General features: G+C 61.2%; 1 protein-coding gene across 12 annotated transcripts in view; it reads left to right on the top strand.

Annotated features, from left to right (window-relative positions):
• GRID1 (glutamate ionotropic receptor delta type subunit 1) overlaps nt 1-21,858 on the top strand; it is a 638,811-nt gene that overhangs the window by 110,170 nt on the left and 506,783 nt on the right. For all 12 annotated transcript variants that reach the window (XM_072756400.1, XM_072756406.1, XM_072756405.1 and 9 more), the window contains one exon: nt 20,399-20,683. In XM_072756400.1, the coding sequence (XP_072612501.1) occupies nt 20,399-20,683 (285 nt within the window). The remainder of the gene's footprint in view (nt 1-20,398; nt 20,684-21,858) is intronic.

The raw sequence follows: 21,858 nt of genomic DNA, 5'->3' as shown, positions 1-21,858 counted from the left end.
TGAGTAGGAGTTTACGGTGTCCGGGGTAGAGTTCTGCAGCCTGAGGTCACGGGGCGCGCAGAATCACGCTCTGGGAAGGTAAGGGGGTTCAGGGCACAGATGGGGGCCTGCGTGTGTGCTCTGGGCTGGCGAGGAGGGTGACCCCCAGAATGGATGGGAGCGGCCACAGGAGCTCTGTCTGCTGCCCTTGCAGTGGCATCTGTGGTGTGGCCGAGCGTCTGTGAGACGGACGTGGTCGCCCTCAATATCCCGCAGGGCTGCTGAGGTGGGCAGAGGCTCCGGGAGGGGCAGGAACTCTAGGGCCAGGGTGGGCAGAGTCTGCAGCCGGCTTCCCAGATACATTGGGCTGTGCGAAGGGTGGGGGTGTGGACGGGACAGAGAGGATGGGAGGACAAAGAGGATGGGAGGAGGGGGAGGTCGGGAGGATGGAGAGGATGGGTGGACGGAGAGGATGGGAGGATGAGGAGGATGGGGAGGAGGAAGAGGACAGGAGGATGTGGAGGAGGGGGAGGACGGAGAGGACGAGGAGGATGGGAGGTTGGAGAGGACAGGCAGACGGGCAGGATGGGCAGATGGGGAGGATGGGAGGATGGGAGGTCGGGAGGACGGCTGAGGCAGAGACAGGGAGTGTCTTCCAGCACCCAGGCCCCGGGAGCTCCGGATGCCCGGACGGTGTAGCTCCATAACTTACCGACAGACACTTTTTCAGTTGACAAACAGCCATGGGGCCTGCGATGGGGAGTCCAGGGTGGTCAGATGTTGGGAGGGTGCCCTGAGCGTGGGGCAGTGTGCACGCAGAGGACACGGCTGGAGCTGGGACAGAGGCCTGGGGGCCCTGGGGGCTGCAGGGCATGGGGGCTCGGGGCCAGGTGGGTGGGAAGGGGGGCCGGAGGGCACTGGGGGGGCCGCAGGGAGCTGGGGGGCTAGGGGGCTGGGGGGTGGGAGGTGAGAGGGAGGCAGGGGCCTGGGCCGGCACTGGCTTAGGCAGCCTTCCTGGAGATACAGGGGCTGGGCAATGGGCGGGGCCTGAGGACGACTGGGGGTCTCCCCGGGGCCCCCATGACCCGAAGCAGCGCCGGGCAGAGGCCTGAGACGTTTGCATGGTTGTGACTCCCGCGGTGCCAGGTCTAATGCACCTGCTTGGGAGTTGGGCTTCCAGGGGATGGGGGGTGGGAGCACCTGCTCCTGGAGGTGCCCCTGCTTGTGTGGGTTGTAGCTGAGGTGTGTGTGGGGGGTGTGTCTGAGGGCCCGGCTCTGTGCCTAGCCCTTGGTCCTACAGACCCCCGGCTACAGCACGTCGCGCCTCGACAAACCCACTGTGAGCTGACAGTGCACTTAGCACACTGATCTCAGAGCACCATAGCTCGGCCCAGCCGGCCCTAAACATGCACGAGCACTTACATGAGGCTGCAGTGGGCCCACGTCGTCTGACCTGAAGCCTAGTGCGTTTTTATAGGTTTGTTTATTAGAGAGAGTGCGAGCGAGCGAGCACGCGCACAGGAGCATGGGTGCAGGTGGGGGCAGAGGGAGCAGGAGAGACCCTCCAGCACACCCTTGCTGCGCTCCATCCCCTGTCCTGAGGTCCTGACCTGAGCTGAACCCAGAGTCAGACACTCCCTCGACCCACTGAGCCGCCCCGGAGCCGCTCACAGCCTGTTTATGAGAAGCGCTGAGGGTCTCCTGCAAGTGACTGAAGGGTGGCGGGAAGGGGACCCGAGTGGTCTCGGTGTGTGGGCACGGACCCCACGAGCATGGGGCTGACCCGGAGCCCAGGCCTGCGCCGGGAGGGCTGTCCAGCCACATGCTGCTGGCCTGGGCAGAGCCCACGGTTCAGGGTAGGGTTGCTGTCGAACGCCTGTCCTTTCTCACCAGCGTGGAATTAGGGAAAGGTTCAGTCCGTCGTTGCAGGTCGGGGACTGTACTCAGCCCGTTTGCTGCCGGGGATGCTGGGCACAGAGGTCGCGTGTCTTGCCCAGGATCGCACGGCTCGTGAACGTGGCAGCCTGACTCTCGTCCCGACTCAGAACCCTGCACGCTCCCTGGTGTTTTGGGGGCCGCCCTTCTGCCCGGGGAGGGGTCCTGGCCTTTTGCTGCTGAGCAACAGGGTCAGCAAGGGAGGCAGGGAGGGCGTATGGCTGGAGAGCCCCGGTGGCCGGGGGCTGGGACAGGTGTGGATGGCCCACGGGAGATCCAGGGGCCCCCTCCGGGGTTGTATGCTCTGCCCGTGGGAGGTGCCAAGGGCCCCCCCCCCCCCCCCCGACCACGGCAGCCCCTCCCCACGGCGGTGCGGGTCATGTCCCCACCGCCCACCCTCCCGCGGCACCCTTGGGCAGGCTGCCCTCTGCCTCACTCCCTCGCATCCTTACCGAGATGCCGTTGTTACTTTCTGGGTTTGAAGAGGCTCCGTATTCCAACACCTGATGCCCCTGGAAGCCCTCCTGGGGGTCCTGGCTCTTTAGAGCCATGGACAGTGTCGGGGATTGAGAGGAGAGGGGCCGGGGCATGGGGCCAGGTGCTTGTTTACCAAGGCGCCCAGGCCCCTGGGGGACGGGTAGGGTCTCCTGAGGTCTCTAAGCTCTGCAGCTCCTGCATCGGGGACCCAGCGGGGTGACTGCTCGGGCCTCAGCTGGCGCTCCAGCCCCTTTGCCCTCCAATGGGGACGACACCTGGCTGCCTCGCGGTTCCTGGCGGGGTGTCAGGCGGCATTAGTGGGCGGAGGGGACAGGTGGGCGTTGATTGAGGCTGATTGCTGGGAGGCGGCGTCTGCAGGCGTCTGCAGGCCTCGGAGCTATTTGCAGCCGCTGCAATTGTATCAAGGAGGCTTAATCCTTCTAAGTGCCTTTGTGCTCTGTGGTGGGGTGGGGTGGGGTGGGGGCCAAGGCCGGAGCAAGGTCACACGTCTGCCCCCTATTACCCGCCAGACTGCCCGCCCACCTGTCCACCCTCTGGTCCAGCCCCCCCCCCTCACCCCCCCCCCCCCCCCCCCCCCCCCCCCCCCGTGTTCACCGGTTTGCCATGTGCTGGGAACCCAATTCCTGGGCCACCTGGGGGCTCACAGTCTAGTGGTGGCGGCAGTGCCCCGAGGCCCTGTGAGGATGGAGCTGCCCTGAGCCATGTCCTGGGACCAAGCAGGGACTCCATGAGCAGGACGTGGGTCAGGGCGCGGAAGAGGGAGTCCCCCATGTGGCGCAGCATGGGGGGGCAGGCGTTGGAGACAGCGGCGGAGGGCTGGGTGGGAGCCCTTGAGGCCTGAAGCAGGGGTTTTAGGGAGCCCGCTCAGGGAGGAGGGAGCCAGAGGGGCAGGAAGACGACGGAAGGGCTGTGAGCCTTGCTTAGAGTCCGGCTCCCCGCCCGGTGCTGGGCCCTGTCCCTCCCCCGGTCAGGCTGCGCCCGGCTGCTGTCTAGCTGCACTGTGGGTGTCGGTGCCAGGCCTACCCTCTGCCCCAGAAGGGCCCCCTTGTGGATGGGGCCACTGACCTGTGACGTCCCTTCCGTGACCATGCCTCCCCCTGGGTTCAGGGTGCCTCCTGTCATTTCTGTCCCCCCCCCCCCCCCCGAAGGAGGACCCGCTGAGGTCACACTCAAGCCTGTGGCTGCCGGGGAGGCCTGTCCGGGAGGTGCCCGCGTTCCCCTGGCAGTTCCGTGAGTGTTGGCGCCGTTGCCCCAGGAGAACCAGGAGAGGCTGAGCTGAGGGCCCTGCAGCCACGGGCCAGGTGGGGAGGGTGGGGGCGGGTCAACCAGGGAGAGGGCAAGGTTCTCTGGTTCTCCGAGCTGGTCTCTCTCGGTGACATCAGGCGCTGTTTCCTAAGCAGGGTGCTGGCTGCCTGCACCAGGGCGACTGTGGGCAGGCGAGGTTGGCTCGGTCTCTGCTTATGCTGCTCCCCAGCTGCTTCTGGTGGGGGGGCCTGGATGTTGGGGCTAGAGGGGGGAGGGTGTGCTGGGGGTGCTCCGGTAGCTCTGGCTCGAGTTTGGCAGGTGAGTGTGTGTGTGTGGGTGTATGTGGCATGAGGTGTACTGGATGGGTGTGTGCGGTGGCCAGGAGGAGCAGAGTGACCCCTCCAGGTGTCCAGCCCTGGGAGTGTCTGGGATGCCTTGGGGTGACATCTGTAATCCCCTGTCCCTGTTCCCCAGGCTTCTCCATGTGCCCCCCCCAGCCTGGCACCACCCCCCCCGGTCCGTGTGCCCCCCCAGCCCAGCGACCCCCCCGGTCTGCAGCAGGGCCATGACCCCACGAGCACGCCCAGCCTGACCCTGGCTCACGCATGGCCCTGAGGTCGCCGTGGCCTGTGCTCGGGGCACCCCACGCAGGTTCGCTTGCTGAAGGCTTACCTGTGTGTCAGGAACGTTCGCAGTCCGTGGATACTTCACGTCCAACTACCTCGGGTCGGGGCCGGTTTTGAATTTTACAAGCGGGCCTGTTGCTCAGAGCTGTGGGACGGCCATGCCACGAAAACGGATTCCTAGCACGTTATTCTGTGTCTCCCTGATGACTGAGGGCGCCTCGACCTCGGTGTCCTTGCTTCAGGGCAGGCGCGGCCTTGCGTGCCAGGACAGGGCCTCCTCGGGCCCCTGCAGGGCCTGCGGGCTCCGGGCCACTGCCCGTGCTCAGCCCTGCTCCCTGCACACGCGTGTGCTTCGAAGGAGGGTGCAAACTGCTGAGGGGTAACGCCGTCCTCTTCTGATATGAATCTGCTCAGCCTTGCATGGCCCCTCCTTGGGGTTACCTCCTTCTAGAACCATGCAACAGGTCCACCATTTCGGGCTAACAGGTGTTGTGCTTGCTCTGGGCGGCCTCCCTGGCTGCTGTCTCGGCCGCAGAGATGCAGGCGTGAGTGGAGCTTGGAGCTTGGACGTGCGGCTTACCTGGGGCCTTGGCCAGGCCTCTGGGCACGTCCGGCTCACCCGCTGGCGCTGCAGGAGGGACGGGGAAGTGGCACTGCCCACCTCCCCACTGCTTCACACCGCTGCTCTGCAGAATTGATCGCGGGTGTGTAACCTGCCCTCAGCACCTCTGCTTGATCTGACTCAGCAGTTTCGTTCACCCCTCCCGTAACGTACCCCGGGGATCCTGCAGTGGCCTGGACAGTTTGGTGGCAGAGACAGAGGGCGATCGTTCAGAGTGACAGGTGCTGGGCTGAGCTGAACTACGTGTGTGTGGGGGAAGGTGTGAGGGTCCCAGAAGACTTCACGGAGGGTGTGCTTGAGCAGAGCTTTGGGGGATGACAACGGGGAGCTGGGGTGTTAGTGTGACAATGGCTAGTGCTCTGGACGGCTGTGTCGAGTGTGTGCATAGTAGAAGTCTGCTGGTTGTCTCCCCAGGTGAGGTCAGGGCCCCTGGGGCATGGTGGATGTATGGGGGGGTAGTTGCAGCGTGGAGGTGGGATCTTTGGGAGGAGTGGACTGTGTCTGACCTATTTGTGTGTCACGGCCAGCCTCTGTGTGGCCGTGTCAGAGCAGAAGCCGCCATGCTGGGAGGGCAGGGTGGCCATGGATCCAACCGTGGCCTCGATAGCTGCAGCACCCAGTGCCCACACCTCCTTGGTGTCTGTGCATTTCTAGGCTCTGAGGTTTAGGGATCATCTTCCTGATAATGGTGTGAGAGTGTGGGCTGCTGGGGTGGGGAGTGGTGTCCCTCTTTGGTAAGGCTCTGCCCAGATAGGTGCTGATGCTTAGTCTCCCTCAGCTGGTTTAAATAGATGCAGGAAGTAGATTTGTTTGTCTATGTTGGGAGTGTTGGGGGTGCTTAAGAGGGTGGGAATTCTGGGGATTCAGTAGGAGGTGGGAAGTGGGGAAGATGGAGCCCAGTTAGTGGAGACCTGTGCCTGGGATGACAGCAGGAAGGTTTTTCTTCTTTCATTTTTGTAGGTGACTTTGAATATCAGTCTTGCCAGCCCTTGGTCTTCACGTGTTGGCTCTTGGTCTTCACGTGTTGGCTCTTGGTCTTCATGTGTTGGCTTTTGGTCTTCACTTGCTGGCTGTTAGTCTTCACCTGCTGGTCCTTGGTCTTCACCTGTGGCCCTTGGTCTTCACGTGTTGGCCCTTGGTCTTTACCTGCTGGTCCTTGGTCTTCACGTGTTGGCTCTTGGTCTTCACCTGCTGGCTCTTGGTCTTCATGTGTTGGCTCTTGGTCTTCACCTGCTGGTCCTTGGTTTTCACGTGTTGGCTCTTGGTCTTCACCTGCTGGTCCTTGGTCTTTACCTGCTGGTCCTTGCTCTTTAGGTGTTGGCTCTTGGTCTTCACCTGCTGGCTCTTGGTCTTCATGTGTTGGCTCTTGGTCTTCACCTGCTGGTCCTTGGTCTTCACGTGTTGGCCCTTGGTCTTTACCTGCTGATCCTTATTCTTCACATGTTGGCTCTTGGTCTTTACTTGCTGGCCCTTAGTCGTCACCTGCTGGTCCTTGCTCTTTAGGTGTTGGCTTTTGGTCTTCACCTGCTGGCTCTTGGTCTTCATGTGTTGGCTCTTGGTCTTCACCTGTACCACTTGGGAGAATGGGAATAGCAGGATCAGCAGTGTCAGACCTAACTTGAGTTTGAACTTAGGCTCCATTGTCTTTTGCTGTGTGACCTTGGGCAGGTGACTTGGCTGTCTGAGCCTCAGTGTCCTCATTGGAAAAATGATGACAATCATCCTTACCTCAGAATAATCAGGCAAAACAAATGAGATCAGTGAGGGACGCTGCCATGAGCAGAGTAGTTTGCTCAGTAAGTTAGGTCTTTCCCTTGACCCGTTTTGCACACAGTATCACCATACCTCTGTGATGAGACACAGCATGTGATTGTCACTTGCTCCCATGCCACCTCACATCTAGGAGAGCAGACTCAGGCCTGGCTGGGGGTCTGCCCACTTGTGTGGGCACTTGCCCAAAGGGCCTAGCTGGACTGCCCTTCCAGGGCAGGTCATGGCGTTCAGGTATCTCCACGTCCACCTGGAATCATCCTTGCCAAACCCTGGGGAGGCTCAGCTGTCTGGGGTGTGGGGCTGCCTGCATCACATGGGAGCTCCTTGGCACAGAGCAGCCTCTGGTGCACATGGGGCCATGTGGGTGCAGGTGTGTTTGCTGGGTAGGGATTTGCAGGGACCAAGCTGGACCCTGCAGAGCCCCATTCCTCTTCTGGTGTGGGGGTGGCTGCGTCCTCCCACCCTCTGTGTCTCCCTGTCTCTCTCCAGCAAAGGTGTCCAGGCAGAGGACAGGAACACTGTCTTCCCTGGCCAGGCCAGGGCTGGAGCTGGGCTTCCCGTCAGCCTGTGGAGCCTTCTAGGCCTAGCCATCTGGGTGGAGCCTGGTTCGTAGCAAGAAAAGGCCCCAAGGGAGTGCATGGCACCATGAGCATCATGTTGTGTCGGGCTGCCTGGGGATGGAGGGCACTGCTCGGCTATGTCAGAGCCTCCCGCCTGGGCCTGACGTGCCGCAGCGCCCCCCAGAAGCAGGCCTGCAGCGTGGGGACACGTGTCCCAGGCTCGTTTCTGGCCCACGGGAGCACACCCGGGGACCCCTGAGCTTGCCCCATACACAGCCTCACATGTGCCCCCCCCCCCCCCCCCCCAGCGAGGTGCTGTCCTGCACGTGTACCCCTGGCACTGCCACCTCCTGCTCCCCTCGGGCTGGGCCCCAGGGGAAGGCCTGTGGCCCTCTGCGCCCACTCTGACTTGGAGGGCCTATGACGCAGCTCTGCCCGTGTGTCCCCATCAGACGTGGTCACTGGGAGTGATGAGCCTGCATGTGGCTCTCCCTTGACCTCCTGCACACCGTGTGGCAAGGCCAGCTCTCTTGCGCTGCGGCGCTCTCCCGCTGGCTGCCAGGCCAGCCGGTGTCTGTTCCTCGGGTTCGCATGGGCGCCCATGGGTTTCCATTAGGGGTAGAGGTGGCGGACGGGCCCACCTTGCCTTTCCCAACTCCTCCTCTGTCCCTTCCCAGGGGCAGGAGTCTCAGGGGGCATTGCAGGTGCTGACTGCAGCTGAAGGGCTGGCCTCACTCCCTGCAGGGCTGGAAGGCACCAGCTCCCATCCTGCCCTGCCCCTTGGGTCCTCAGCCCAGGCTTGGGGTGGGCAGCCTGTGGCTCATGGGAGACCTGGGTTCTTGGTCTCATACTAGCTGGGGGGTGGGTCATACCTGTCGAGAGACCTCACGTCGCCAAGCCCCAGCTGTCCCCTCTGTGTGCGGGGGGGACGGTGATACCCTTCTAGGGCCGTGGGACATGCCAGGCGATGGCCTGTAAGGGGAGATGTGCCACCAGGTGACAGGTGTTTCACCGCTATCCTGCTGGCTCTGTGGTGGGGGGCCTCGGGCCTCTGGGTTGCCCGCCTGCTTGCTCCCATCTGCAGTAGCCCTGGCTGTCCTCACTGCCTCCTGCCCCTGCCCTCCTTGGCCCCGGTCCTGCCAGGGCATAGGCAGAGCCTCACCTGTGCTCCTCATGGGATGGAAACAGAGCCCCTCAGCTGAGTGGACAGGACCTCTGCCCTGCACTCCTCTCCCTTGTGTTTCTGCCCCAGCAGGAGCGGCTCCCTCTTGGCAGATCCACAGGTGCCATCGTGTGCACGTCTTGGCTCCCGCCATGCCACTAGCCTCGTTCTTCTCTCTCTTGGTCCCCCTGGTATCTGTGCTCTGTCCCAGTCTCGGCTGCTCTGCGCCCTGTGAAGCCCCCTTGCCACCTGGGGCCGCGTGACGACACACCCGTGCCCCTCCTGCCTGATATCCCTCCCTGGACTCCCGGCCCGTGATCCGGTTCCCTCTCCAGGTGGTGCTCCTAGGACCTGGGGCCCGATCCGCATCCTCTCTGCGTTCCCGGCCTGGGCCCTGGCTGGGTGCAGAGTGGGTGCTTGGAGGGGTTTGTGTGGGTTCTGGGAGGCAGTTTGACTGCCTAGTAGGGAGACCTGGTTCCCAGTTGGTTTTCTCAGGGCTGGAGAGGTGCCAAGGGGAAAGCAGCCCCGCTGATCAGGGTTCTCTGAAGTTTCTGATTTGTGAATTTTGTGGTATTGTTTTTCAATTTTCTCCAAGCATCTGCTACTGTGAAATTTTTCATTATCACTGGCAAGGATCCCCTCTCATCCCTGCTGGCTGCAGGAGATTTCTGATGTCTCTCCCCGTCTGCTCTGAAGCACCTGGGAGCCGATGGCTAATGTCCCTGGGCCAGCTGGGCTCTGGCTTGCACATCTCCTGGCTGGGCTCAGCAGGCCCGGCCTCAGTGGCCAGGGCGGCGTGGGCCGTGGCCTGTGGCCTGCATCCTGAGGCTTTGCCTCCATTCCCTTGGCATGCAGGGTGGTCCAGCTGGGAAGGCTGCCTGCGGGGGCTGAGCCAGCGCCCCCACCAGCCCTTCCTGAGGGGCCGTCAGGTGGTGGCTGCTGGGAGCAGAGGCCACTGCCTCCTCCGGACGCATCCTGTAAGAGTGGCTCCGACTCTTGAGTTTTGGAGGCTGGTATTGTGGTGGCTGCTGGGGTGGTAATGAGGGAACAACGCAGAGCCACGCAGGGCCTTGGGGGCGGTGAGAGAGGCAGCTGCAGGCCTCGGCAGGTAGATGCTCGGGGGAGCTGCCCGTGCCTCCGGCCAGCAGACCCGCCCCTGGACCCCTGCAGGGGGGACACGCAGGTGGGCCCACGGTGGCCTTCGGCACTCGCCCTCAGCCCCGTTTTGCACCTGCTTGGGCTGCTTTCTTCTCTGGTCCTAGCTCCCTCCTGTGCAGATGCCCAGCCGGTCGTGTTTACCGGTGGGGGCTGGGGTGCTTTCTGGGTTCTGACTCACCTGAGTCTAGTTCTTATCCTGTGAGTTATAGGCGCTGTGGGTTTCGTGTGCTCCTTTGCTTCTGCTGGTCGGATGCACTGATTTGATTTGAAAGGACCGTGAGGCCGTTTCTGCGGTGGGACAAGGAGAGGGGGCAACTTGCCCAGAGCCGCTCAAAGCCGAAGGCAGAGAGCAGGGATTGGGTCTGGGCAGTGGAGCTCTGGAATGTGCCATCTTCCCAGGGGGCAGCGGGTGCAGCTTCTGAGCCAGCAAGGGCGCTGCGTTTCCTTGGGTTTCGGCCCCTGGGGGGCTGGGCGGCAGCCTTCCCCTCTGTCATTGCATGTCCTCTGCACCAGCGTGTGCTGCACGGGAGGGTGCTGAGCACCTGATAAGTGAATGGATGATGAATGAGTGAGCAGACACTTCCCAAGGGGCAGGAATTAGCATCGTAGAATTGATTCAAGATGTATTTTGTGCCAGAGGCTTTATTTTCATGTCTTGAGTATAACGCGGGTGCTGTGACCCGTTCCTCCTTTGTCCTCCTACTTTAAAACCTAAGTATGTGGATGTTCTGAAAGGAGACAGGCCTGGGCTCCTGGACGCCAAGGGACAGGATAGGGCTTGGGCTTTGCGATTGCCGCCTCTGGGCCGAGAAATGGGAAATGGGCTGAATGGAATGAAGTTCATCTGTAAGATGCAGGTCAGGAATTTGTGGGGCCGCTTCCCCCTGCTGCTCCGTTTGCAGTCAGCTGTGGGTCGGGGCCGGCACGTGTGAGACAGCAGCCTGCTTGGACTGCTCCACGCAGGGAGTGTGACGATGAGGAGAGGGACACGCGGGCCCCGGGGCCCTGGGTGGAGAAGTCCTCCCGAGAGGGAGAGGCACGTGAACTGGGCCGCAAGGCTGAGTGTCTAGCAGGAGAATGCACGTGACAGAGACATGGGCCTGACATGGCGGAGCCTCCAGGACCCCTGCTTCGGGCCTCAGAGCCTGGAGGTGGCTACCTGGAAGCCTGCTGGGAGGCCAGGCTGCAGGGTGAGTGCAAGGTCTTGGAGCTGGAGCTCCGCGCTGGAGCTTGGTAGGTTGGGGACATTTCTGTGGCTCCCCCGCAGGCGTCCTGGAAGGGGTGCTGGCTGAGAGGTGATGCTTCCTCCTGCTATGCTGATCCCAGTGGTCGGAGGGCATGGGGAGCTGAGGGCCTAGCCGGCAGGCGTCCATAGATCAGCTTCCAAAGCCAGGGAGGAGATTGGGAGTCAAGGCCTAGACATGGGGCTCCGTCCCTCTGGGCCAGTCAGTCCTATTGGGGGTGGAGGGCATAGGCTGGCGGGGCAGAGATGCATGCACAGGCGTGCACCCTGAGAGAGGACCAACACTCAGAAAGTGAGAAGCAACAACGGAGAGAGAGACAGAGGCAGAGAGAGCTCAAAAAGTCAGCCATAGGTGGAGATGGGAAGGGAGCCTCAGCGAGCCTCGGTTCTCCGTCCGAGAGGCCTGTGCTGGGCCTGCCAGGAGCACTCGGGCCAGGCAGCCCTGGCGACGGGATGGCCTCTGCTTTGGGAAGACAAATGCAGGTGTGGGGAGGGGAGAGGCACCAAGGAACTGGCCTTGGCAGCCGGGGGGTGTGGGGAGGGCCGAGGTCAGGCCCTGGGGTCCGGCCTGTTGGCCTGTGTCCAGCCTTGGCATCTGGCTCATTCCATCCTCCAGAGGGCCCTGCAGGTGGGGGCTGCGGCTCAGCCAGGTGAAGGGACTTGCTGAGGGCCCTGCCTGTCTCCTGGGCCCCCGCGTTTAACTTGGGGGTCAGAGGCAGCTCAGGGTGTGAACCCCAGCTCCTCTGTGACTTTGGGCAACACCCTAACCCTGGGTCCCTGCTCCTGTCGGGTGTGGGGAGCGATGCTCCCTTCCCAGGGGAACCGTGGGTTCAGTCTTAGGCGGATGGGCCGGGCCCCATAGGGCACCTGCTGAGATGCAGACGGGCTCCGTGTTCCCTTCTGTGGTCCGGAGCGGCAGAGGGGCTGTGTCCTCAGCCCAACCCTGCCATGGCCCTTCCCTGCTTTTCACCCTGTCTCTAGAGCTGGAAGCACTTTGGATACCTTGGGGTATCCATGCCTGGCCCAGCTGTAGCCACGCAGGGACGCCCCATGTCCCCGGGACACCGAGCTCCCCAGATGGCCTCTGCTGCTGTCTTCTCTGAGCCAGGCTGCCAGCTGGGCTCGGGCCTGAGCTGTCCTGGGGAACCCGTGCTCCTCGGGGCTGGCTGTCTCCCTTGCCTCGCCGGCTGTGGGATGGCACCGTTCCTTGTTCCTTTCTTCACAGTTCTCACTCTCCTTTTCCCACCTCTAAGCAGTCCCTCCCTCTTGGGCGGAATTAGAGGAAATGAGTGTCCCCTGGCTCATCCACGCCGGGACTGGATTCTGAGCCAAGTCTGGAGGCTCCAGAGCCCAAGATCCTAGTTCTTCCTATGCTGCTTATAGGGTGAGGCACGCTTTGTCGTTGCCTGGTTCCTGACGTGCATCCCGCCCACGGATTCTCTGGGTGCCTCGTTCCCCTGGTAGCATGGACGTTTCCAGCTGCTTCAGCCAGTCCCCATGCATCTGTGCATTCCCTTGCTCCTTCCTGCCGTGAACGTCCTCCGGGCATCTCCGTATCGGGCCCTGAGCCCGGGCCTCCAGAAAGCCTGGAAGCTTTCCTTGGGACCTGAGGAATGAAGCAGGAAGTCAAATAATACATACTTGATAGAAAGGATAAAGTACTTCCGACCTCTGGGGAAAGGGATGATTAATCTTCCTAAGCGAGGGGAAGTCAAGGAAGGTTCTGCGGGGAAAGAAGCATCTGTGATGAGTCTTGGAGGAAGGGGAGGAGTTTGAAGGGCACAGTGTGGAGGAAAGGCCTCAAGAAAGAGGCATCGACACGTGCAAAGTTAGAGATTGGGGGGGCATGGTGGCATGAGCATGCTGCACAGTACTGGGGGCCACGCTGGGGTGGAGTTGGGGCTCCCACAGGCTGGACCTGGACTCCCAGGCGGTGGGGAGCACGGCCCGTCTTTTGGGGCCATGCTCAGCTGTGGAACTTTGGTCCGCAGGGTGAGTTGGGGAGAGAAATGCTGGAGGCCGAGAGGCCAGGAGGCTGACGGGTGTGGCAGGTGCAGGAGCCCTTCAGAGGCAGGTGGGCGAGCGGCCAAGAGCCGTCTGGGCTGGGGCCGCGGCGAGAGCGGCAGGAGGACCCTGGGTGCTTGGCTGCTTTCGAGGTTCGAGTCTCCTGGGACTTGTCACCATCCTGGTTTAGCTTCTACAGTGTGGGCCTCGTGTGCATCAGCCAGAGCCTGGCCCCCACTGGCAGAGCCGTGAGAGCCATGAACGAGGAGCTGGAGGCCTATAAGTACGCCGGCAGGTCCCACCCAGTGTTCCCCTTGTTTCCAGTCTGTGGGAGTGGGGAGTCGGGTTTGATTCATTAACTGGCATGAGGATGAGGCCCCGGAGATCGGCCTGGCACCGCCGGCTCTCCTCCACCCTCCCACCGGGCTCCATGCCTCCTGCTTGCACCTGCTGCCCGCTTGTGTCGGGCTGAGGTCCCATGACCAGCGGGGCCCTTGTCCCTGCTCCTTGGGGGGCTCCGGGGGGCTGACATGAGGCTGGAGGGCATGGGAGCTCCCAGCGCGAGGGTGCTGGGGGCCTGAGGCCCTGCCGACGACCTCAGGGCCCCCCCGGCGCCCTAGCCCATGCCCCCTCCCACCCACTCTATCCCATGCCCCCCCCCTTCTGGCACCCTATCCCGCAGGACCCCCCCATCCCACATATCCTCCCCCAGCCTGCATCCTCCCCCTGCACCCTATCCCATGCCCCCTCCATACCCTAGCTGGCACCCTCCCCCTGTACCCTAGTCCACGCCCCCCCACCCCTGCGCCCTATCCCCCCCCCCTGCCCTAGAGCCTCTTGGTGCCACTGTCCTTAGCAGGGCAGGGTGGGGTGGTTCTCGGAAACTGTCCTCCGCGCTGTGGACTGAGGCTGCCCCCAGGGAGGACATGGGCCCGGGGGGGGCTCCACAGGCTCGGGAGTTCGGTCACGGAGGGGGTGCGGACGGCGGGGGGCCTACGGTGCCAAGGGGTCGGTGCCCCCTGGGCTGCGCTGGGTGCCAGGCAGGCCTCAACAGTGAGAGGCCCCCCGTGCTGCTGCACCTGCGCTCACAGCTCGGAGACCCTCGGGGCCGTAGCAGCCGCATCCACAGGCCAGGGACGTGGACGTCGTTGGGTGGTGGGTGGGCACAGTAATGGGGAGATGGAGGTCGTGCAAGGTTGTCGGTGGGAGCGATGGTGACCCACAAAACCGCGGGCGAGGGGAGCCAGGCAGCGGGTGCAGGCAGGGCGGGGTGGTGGGGAGCCAGAGCAGGGGGAGCTCGGGGGAGCTGGGCTGGGGCTCCGAGGGGTGGGTCTGGGCCACCCGGGGCTTTGCAGGTGTCGCTGGGGTGATGGTGACTTTAAAGGCAGTAGGGCGCAGTCCTCACGGGGAAGCACGCTGCTCGAGGCTTCAGGAAGGCCACTCGGCCGTGGCGCCTGGAACGGAAGGCGGCAGGTGGAGGAGTCGGATGTACGGGGTCCCACGGGGCCGTCCTAGTGGCTGAAGCCACGGTGGGAGAGGAAAGCTGGAGAGAAAACCTCGAGGACCTGGCGGTGGCGTGCATGCAGAGGGTCTGGAGGACGGGGTCGCTGGTCTGGGACCAGGGCTCCAGCACCCGCCACCCTTTCCCCCTCATTTCATGGGTTTGTTTACCTTTTACGTGTCTTAATAAAACATGAAAAAATATTTATTCTCCGTGGATCAATAATTTACTATGAGTTATGACAATACTAAATTTGGTCAATTATTCATGGACTATAAAGTATTTATAAATGCTACCTTAATTTAAAGTATTAGCCATTAGAATTCAAATATTAATAAAGCCGGTGCCAGCTTAAAGGAGGAGAAGGAAGGGCACGGATAATGAGGGCGGCTCGGGGAGGGGGAGGGCTCCTGGCTGTTACGATGATCCCGATAATGGGTTGTCCCCGGGAGCCCCAATTCTGGGGCAGGCAGAGGTGCGGGGGCCCCTGGGGTGGCCTGGGGACCCCTTCGGAGTGGGAGCCCGTGCCCTCTGGAGGGCAGGGTGGAGCCCCCGGCTGCCCAGAGCCTGGCTCCCCCTTCTGTTGCCTGCTGAGATAAGCAGAGTCTTGCCAGGCCTTGCCGGGCACCTCCTTCTACCAGGTGCAGTGCCCTCGTTAGCCTTGTCCACCTGCAACACAAGTGGTTCTTGAAGGGGCCACCCGGAGGCCACGGGCTGGAGGGATCCAGTCCTCAGAACAGCAGGGCCCCCACGGGTGGACCCTGCCTATGCCGGGAGCGCCGGGTCTTCCGGGAGGAGCAGGCGTGGAGGCGCCAGGGGCCCTGGTGGAGGGACTGGGGTAGCTGTGCCAACAGCGTTGGTGGGTGGTGGCCCCAGGAGTTGTGTGTCTCTTCCAGCTCAAGCCTTCTGGGGCGGCTGCTTCCCCCTCCCGCCCACCTTGGTCTGAGAATTTTCCAGGAACCTCCATGGGGTTGGAGAAGCCTGGGCATGAAACAGGGGTGGTGCCTGGAGTGACCTCAGTGCCCGAGGCTGCCTCTCTTACCAACAGCGTCATCTGTAGGCACCAGCCAGGGGTTTACTATCGGGAGGGAGAGGCCTTGTCCCCCCAGCTCCCTCCCTGGGGCCCGCCCTACGAGTTTCTCCCCAGGAACGTGCTGGGCAGCACGGGCTGCAGGATCCTGCGGGCTCTGTCTGCTGGGCCCGGCTCTAGAGGCTCCTGCTGGTCTGCCTCTGGTGGGCCCTTTGTCGTCGCTCTGCGGCTGTGTGGCCCCAGCCCTCTCCGTGCTTCAGTTTCCTCACCAGGAGGTCAGAAGGCTCAGGTGGGACGAGGCTTGCAGAAATCCCACGGTCCTACACCTGCACGTCCTGCCCTGGGGGGCTCGTGTCCGGGAAGGCCTGGGTCAGCGGGATGCTGGCATCCCCGGGGCACAGCGGCGGGAATTTGTGGGGCTGCCTGGGGCCGCCGGCAGAGCTTGTAGGCCCTCTGGTTTGGGTCCCGGCTTGAGCTCTGAGTGCCCTCTTTCTCCAAGTCCCGGGAAGCCAGTGGGCCGCGCGGTGACCTTTGCAGACACCCTCCGCTCTCCCGGCCCCCACGGTCAGTCTGGGGCTCGAAGCTGATGGTTGCATCCACCTGGGCTGCTCGTTTCCCGCTGATGAGCCGCGCAGGGTCGAGCCATCAAGCCCGCGTGGTTGCAGTCAGGACCCAGATCTGTTTTATGGCCACATGGTATTGGAGGCAAAGAATGATAGCAGAGGCTGCTCTCTTGTCATGAGCTGCAGAGCAGTCTCCACAAAGCAGGAGAGGCAGTAACCCGGGTGGCCTCTGCACCCCCCTGCGTGGGGTGGCTCCACATGCCCGACACCTTTCACGGTCCCGGGCTCCGTGGAGGAGGTGCCGTCGTCCTGTGCGTCGGAGGCCCAGCGAGGGCCAGCACTCGGCACGGGTGTGTGCGGCAGGGCCTGACCGAGGCTCCGGCCAGGGCACCCTGGCGCTGGGGTTCAGCGTGAGTGTGTGCGGCGCAGGTGTGAGTCGTAGAACGTCCTGTCCCGGGGATGAGCGCACAACCTTCATTAAGCTAATAGCTGATTGGCTTTGATCTGATGTATTTTGATCACATTATTTTTATGTTAGGAGCCTCTAAATACCCATCATTTCAACTGTGCCCCAATTAGCAGGCCATTCACCGCGGAGTGCAAATTGACTCACATTGGGCCTCTCCATTAGTGCCTGCCAGAAGCTTCTAGCCTCGATGGCCCGCCCCGTCCCCCAGCCTGGCGGCCAAGTGGCTTGCGTGGTGCTGCAGGTGGCTGTCCCGGGCAGGCCACGCTGCCCACCTCCCTGGGGAGGGCTGCCATGCCAGGGGCGAGGCCGTTCTGCTGTCTTGGGCTCCTGGGCACGGCTCGTGTGGGATGGCGGGGGTGTGGGGGGGTGCCCGAGGAGCGGGGCAGGAGACCGGCTCCTATGGAACTGTTTTCGGGCACTCAGCGGGGTTCACAGGGCCGTGTCCTAGGTCGGTGCTCACCGAGCTCTCCTAGGGAAGGATTCGGAACCTCACTTCGTGGGACACGGGGTTCAGGAAGGAGACAGGCCTGTGGTCGCAGACCGCTGGCCAAATGAGCCTGAACCAGAGCTGTGTTTGGTGAGGCTCTAGGGCCTGTGCTCCTGCCCCCGTGGGCCTGGACCCCACCGACAAGGTGGTGTCCCTGGCTGCCAGCAGGACTGGGCGGTTGACCTGCCAGGCAGTGCCTCCCAGAGGGTTTCTGCTGCCTGGCCCTGGGTCTTTGTCGTGCTGGCCCCTCTCACGCTGCTCTCCTTCATCTGCTGGTGTGAATCCTCGTTCCTTGAGGCTCCGCTGTCCCTGCTGTCCAGGCCCAAGGAGCTTGGTCTCTCTCTCCTCATGGGCTGATGCGTGGGTCTGTCTTGGTGGAGTCAAACTCCTCAAAGTTGGGGCTTGGTGTCCTCTTGGTCTTTGCTTTCCCCAACCCACAGGGCAGGGGTTTGCACATCGCGAGGGGGTGGGTCCTGAGTCTATGTAGGAAGCTTGCAGGAGGGAAGAGGCCAGGCTGCAGTGGGCAGCGGGATGCATGCCCTTATGGGTTAACTGAGGCTCAGAGAGGTTCAACTTCAGAACCTGCGTATGTGGGGCATCTGGGTGGCTCAGCAGTTGAGCGTCTGCTTTCGGTCCAGGGAGTGACCCCAGGGTCCCAGGATCGAGTCCTGCGTCGGGCTCCCTGCAGGGAGCCTGTGTCTCCTCCGCCTGTGTCTCTGCCTTTCTCTCTGTGTCTCTCATGAATAAATACATACAATCTTTAAAAAAAAGAACGCTTGTATACGGGGCGGGCAGAGGGTTTGCCGTCGGAGGTCAGGTGATGACGCAGGAGAGAGTTTGAGGGTGGGTGACGGAGAGCCGGAGGGCAGCGTGTGTGGGCAGCTTGACATCCTAGCAATGTGCAGGTTATTTTGTACAGTTACTTCTCAGAGTTAGAAATTCGGGGTATTGGCATCGAAGAAAGCATGTACCAGAGAATAAAGAGAAATCCACTCAGCATCACAGCACTTTGGGTTTTTTTTTCTTGCCTTTCGGTGATTTCTCCTGCCTTTTCCATAAACGCGCTTTTTAGTTGCAATCCTGGCGAGCATATAATTTCGTGCCCTGCTGTTGTCACTTAGCTGCCTCTCAGTGTTTTTTAGAGTAGCTGGCATCTCCGTTCAGCCCCGTCCTTATCGGTTGTTTGGTCTCACGACTGGGTTATCTGGAAAATGGACGCAGTGACACCCGCTCCAACAGGTGTCGTGAGAGTAAGATACACGAAGTACTCAACAGGATTTGGCACAGGAAAAATTCTCACAGGATCGTCCCTCCTCCCACGTAGCTTCACAACTTACCCATTATTGGAAGATTATTTTCCCCTTCTGAAAGAATTATCTGTTCACGACTTGAAATTTTGGCAAGATACAGAAAGGAAGGAAAACTCAGTTCAGGCCTCTTGTAAAATGCGGTCGCTTTTTAGCATTTTGCAGTATTTCCTTCCGGCTTTTCTTGCGTGTGTGTTGTATTTAATTGACATAATAAAATGCATACAGTTTTGTATTATTTTCATGTGACTTTTTTAGGATAAGCACTTTCCCATGTGATCGTAACGTCTTTGTAAGTAATTTTAAAGGCCTCACGTGCTGTCAACAAACAGCGGTTTTCGTAACCACTCGCCTATTTGCATCATTTAGACTGTGAACGCTATTTCGGGAGTCTGGATAAGTATCCTCTGAACATTTGGGGATCTCAAGCCATTCCCATAATTGGGATAGGTGCCCGAGATGGAATTATGGAGCAGAGGCTCCATGATGAAAATGTTAAGGCTCACTGTAGCCTTGCCCCGGTCTTTGCTGAGTGCCTTGTGTTTGGGGAAGGCACAACCTGTCGCCCCCTGAGTTCGTGGCCTTTGCATCATGCTGGGATGGGGAAGTGCGGGGTGACGGGGGCCCCTAGCCAGCCTGAGGATGTGGAGTCTGCATCTTGAGGACTGAGTGCGAAGGTTCAAGAGGCAACAGAAAACGTCGTGGGTCCCGGGGGCTGAAAGGTGGGCTGTTGGCTTGAGCACAATGGGGGGGGAGGGCATGTGAAGAGCACGGAGCCTGCAAGACGGCCCTCGGGGGTTTGACTGTGTCCCGAGGCCCCCGGGAGCCACAGAAGGGCAAGGCAATGCCCGTGCCTGTCCGAGGACAGCAGGAGCATGACATAGCTGCATCTCTTTAGGAGGAACGCCGCGTGAAGCTTGGATGGGAGGTCAGAGCGTTTGGGTGGCTGCGCGACTCCTGGGGTGGCCCGGGGACTGTCACTGCAGCACGCCCGCCCCCGTGCATGGTGCATGGGGGTCGAGGGCCCAGCAGGGAGAACCGCGGGCACCCGGGTCATCATCCTGCCCACTCGTGAGCGTGCCCAGGGAGCAGCCGAGCGTCGGTGTCGGGAAGCCTGCTCTCCTTCCCAGGCCCCCACCGCCCTCTCCTTGGGCCGGTGTCCCTGGCTCCCGCTCTCCTTCCCTCAGCCCTGTCTGAGACGTTACATAAACCTAAAGGCTCTCAACCGAAAGAACCGCATTGTCAAAGTTGTTCAGAAGTCTGCCGTGTGCGGCAGATGGCCTGCTGACACGCGCGGGCTGTGTTTTGAAATTGCATCTGCTTTCCCACATTCCTCTGTCGCATACGCATTATTAATAAATGTTTGCTTCGAAACTGGTGCAGTGGGTTGCGGTGTCGGGAGGTGCATCTTTCTATGAATTGATGTCTGATGTCCCCAGAGGACGTAAGTGGGCGGCCCAAAGGGGCGCCCCTCGCGGATCCCGGCTGACTGCTGACCACGGGCGGGGCCATGAGCCCCGTAGCCCCGGGCCGGCCGTGCCCCTGAGCTCCTCCTCCACCTCCTGCATTTGCCTTTGTGATTACCAGCTGGGTTTTGAGTAATGCTGGGCTTCTGGAAGCACCTGCTTCTTCTGGGGTTTAGCCCAGTATTTTATGATATGAATCAAGTGGACTTGGCCAGAAGACCTGGGGTTTCTCTCTTTTTTTTTTGCCTGCACCCTAGAGTCCCCTGGGGTAAGTGTTGCCCTGACTCTCTGATGTCATTCGTTCCCTTCAGCCCCATCAGCTCCGCAGAACACACACAGCATATTCACGGCCTAGGGGGTACAGAGATCCATAAAACAAGTTCTTGGCTCTTTTTAAAGGGCTCACATCCAGATGGAAGGCAGGGTGGCTACTGTAGCAGCTCCGATGGGCGTCTCAAGCAGATGGGGCTGGATCCTTGTCCTGCCACCCCTCCTTGAGCAGTCTGCAGCAAGTGATGCTGCCTCCCCGGCCTCGTGGACCCACGTGCTGAACGGGTGCCAGCACCCCCAGCCGGCTGGAGCCCTGAAAGCACCAGTGGGCCTTTGCATGAGAGAGCTGCTGGCCTGGCAGGGCAGGATGGGTCCGCCTCCGGAGCGAGGCAGCATTCCTCGGGGCCCGGGCGCCAGCTGCCAGGAGTGGGCCGTGTGGGTCGACGTGAGCGCAGCTGTGCCCCCATGCTGACTCCCCCTCTTCTCTCCCCTCTTTCCAGCCTGTGACCTCATGACCCAGGGGATTTTGGCCTTGGTCACATCCACCGGCTGTGCGTCGGCCAACGCCTTGCAGTCTCTCACGGATGCGATGCACATCCCACACCTGTTTGTCCAGCGCAACCCGGGAGGGTCCCCGCGCACCGCCTGCCACCTGAACCCCAGCCCTGATGGTGAGGCCTACACGCTGGCCTCCAGACCGCCCGTGCGCCTCAACGACGTCATGCTCAGGCTGGTGACGGAGCTCCGCTGGCAGAAGTTCGTCATGTTCTACGACAGCGAGTACGGTGAGTTGGGGCGGCGTGTCAGGTGCCAGGGGGCCCATGAGCCAGGCGTCGCTGTGGTGGCTGAGTCCTTCTGGGTAGGCAGCGTGCACGCGGCGGCGGCGGTCTGCGTGGACTGCGTCCCAGGCTGGTGGGGCCTGACCTTGAACTTCGCGAGGCGGGGAGGAGTTGCACGGACGCTCTGCAGACAGGCACGGGCGTTGCTTAGCAACAGCACCTTATCATGACAGCTGAAGTTTGAATCATCTTTGAGTTTTCAATAAAATATTAATAAACTGCTGGCAGGGACCCGACGGGCTCATGTAGGTAGCGACAGAAGCAGGTTGGCACGGTCCTCCCAGAAGATTCCTTCTTAAAGACTGGCCCTCACGCAGGGCAGTCAGCTGGCCCTTGCTCCGCCCTGGTCTCCCCTCAGTGTCAGGGTCTCAGGCTGGGGTGCAGGTCAGGGCACGGGCACCCCAAGGGTCATAGGGCCGGGCTGGGATCATCGGGGGATGGCTGGACATGGCTTCTTTGAAGACCTCCTGTATGAAAAAAAAATTAAAAATCTATTTGTTAAAAATGCACAAAAATGGGCTTTGGAGAAATAGTTTTAGGTTTTCTTATGGCTGCTCTGCCCAGACAGGCCAGTGCTAGGCCTGAAATGAGATGGTTTCCACATTGTGTTTTTTTAAAAAAAGACTTTAAACTTTGAGATAACTGAGATTCCTCTGCAATTATGAGAACTAATGCAGAGAGACTCCACGTGCCCTGCATCCAGGTTCCCCATGGGCAACGCATTGTGACTCCTACAATGCCACGAGCGGGATTTGGTGTTGGTGCACTCTATCGAGCTTTTTCATACTTCTCTAGTTTAAAGATCTTTGGGCGTGTGTCTTCACGTCTGCGAGTTTTATCTTGGGGAAACTCATGTGGCCACGAGAGCAGGGATCCCTGTGCCACCTTTTCGTAGCCACCACCCTTCATATCACAGGTCTTTAAAAGACGTGGGGATGGGTAAGGGTCTGCGGCCCCGCGGCTGGGGCTGGGGTAGGGTGGGTGGACCCTCAAAAGTCCTGCCTTGTCTTTTGGCGAAATAATTCCTTTGCCAAGAATGTAACTGAGAAGAGAAACCAGCACATGTTTGCATTTGCCTAAATACTCTGCTTCTCTTAAGACTGGAATGTTGTCCTCAGCTC

This window comes from Vulpes vulpes, chromosome 4, assembly GCF_048418805.1.
Source record: "Vulpes vulpes isolate BD-2025 chromosome 4, VulVul3, whole genome shotgun sequence".
Taxonomy (NCBI): Eukaryota; Metazoa; Chordata; class Mammalia; order Carnivora; family Canidae; genus Vulpes; species Vulpes vulpes.
This window is presented reverse-complemented; position numbering and strand designations above follow the sequence as displayed.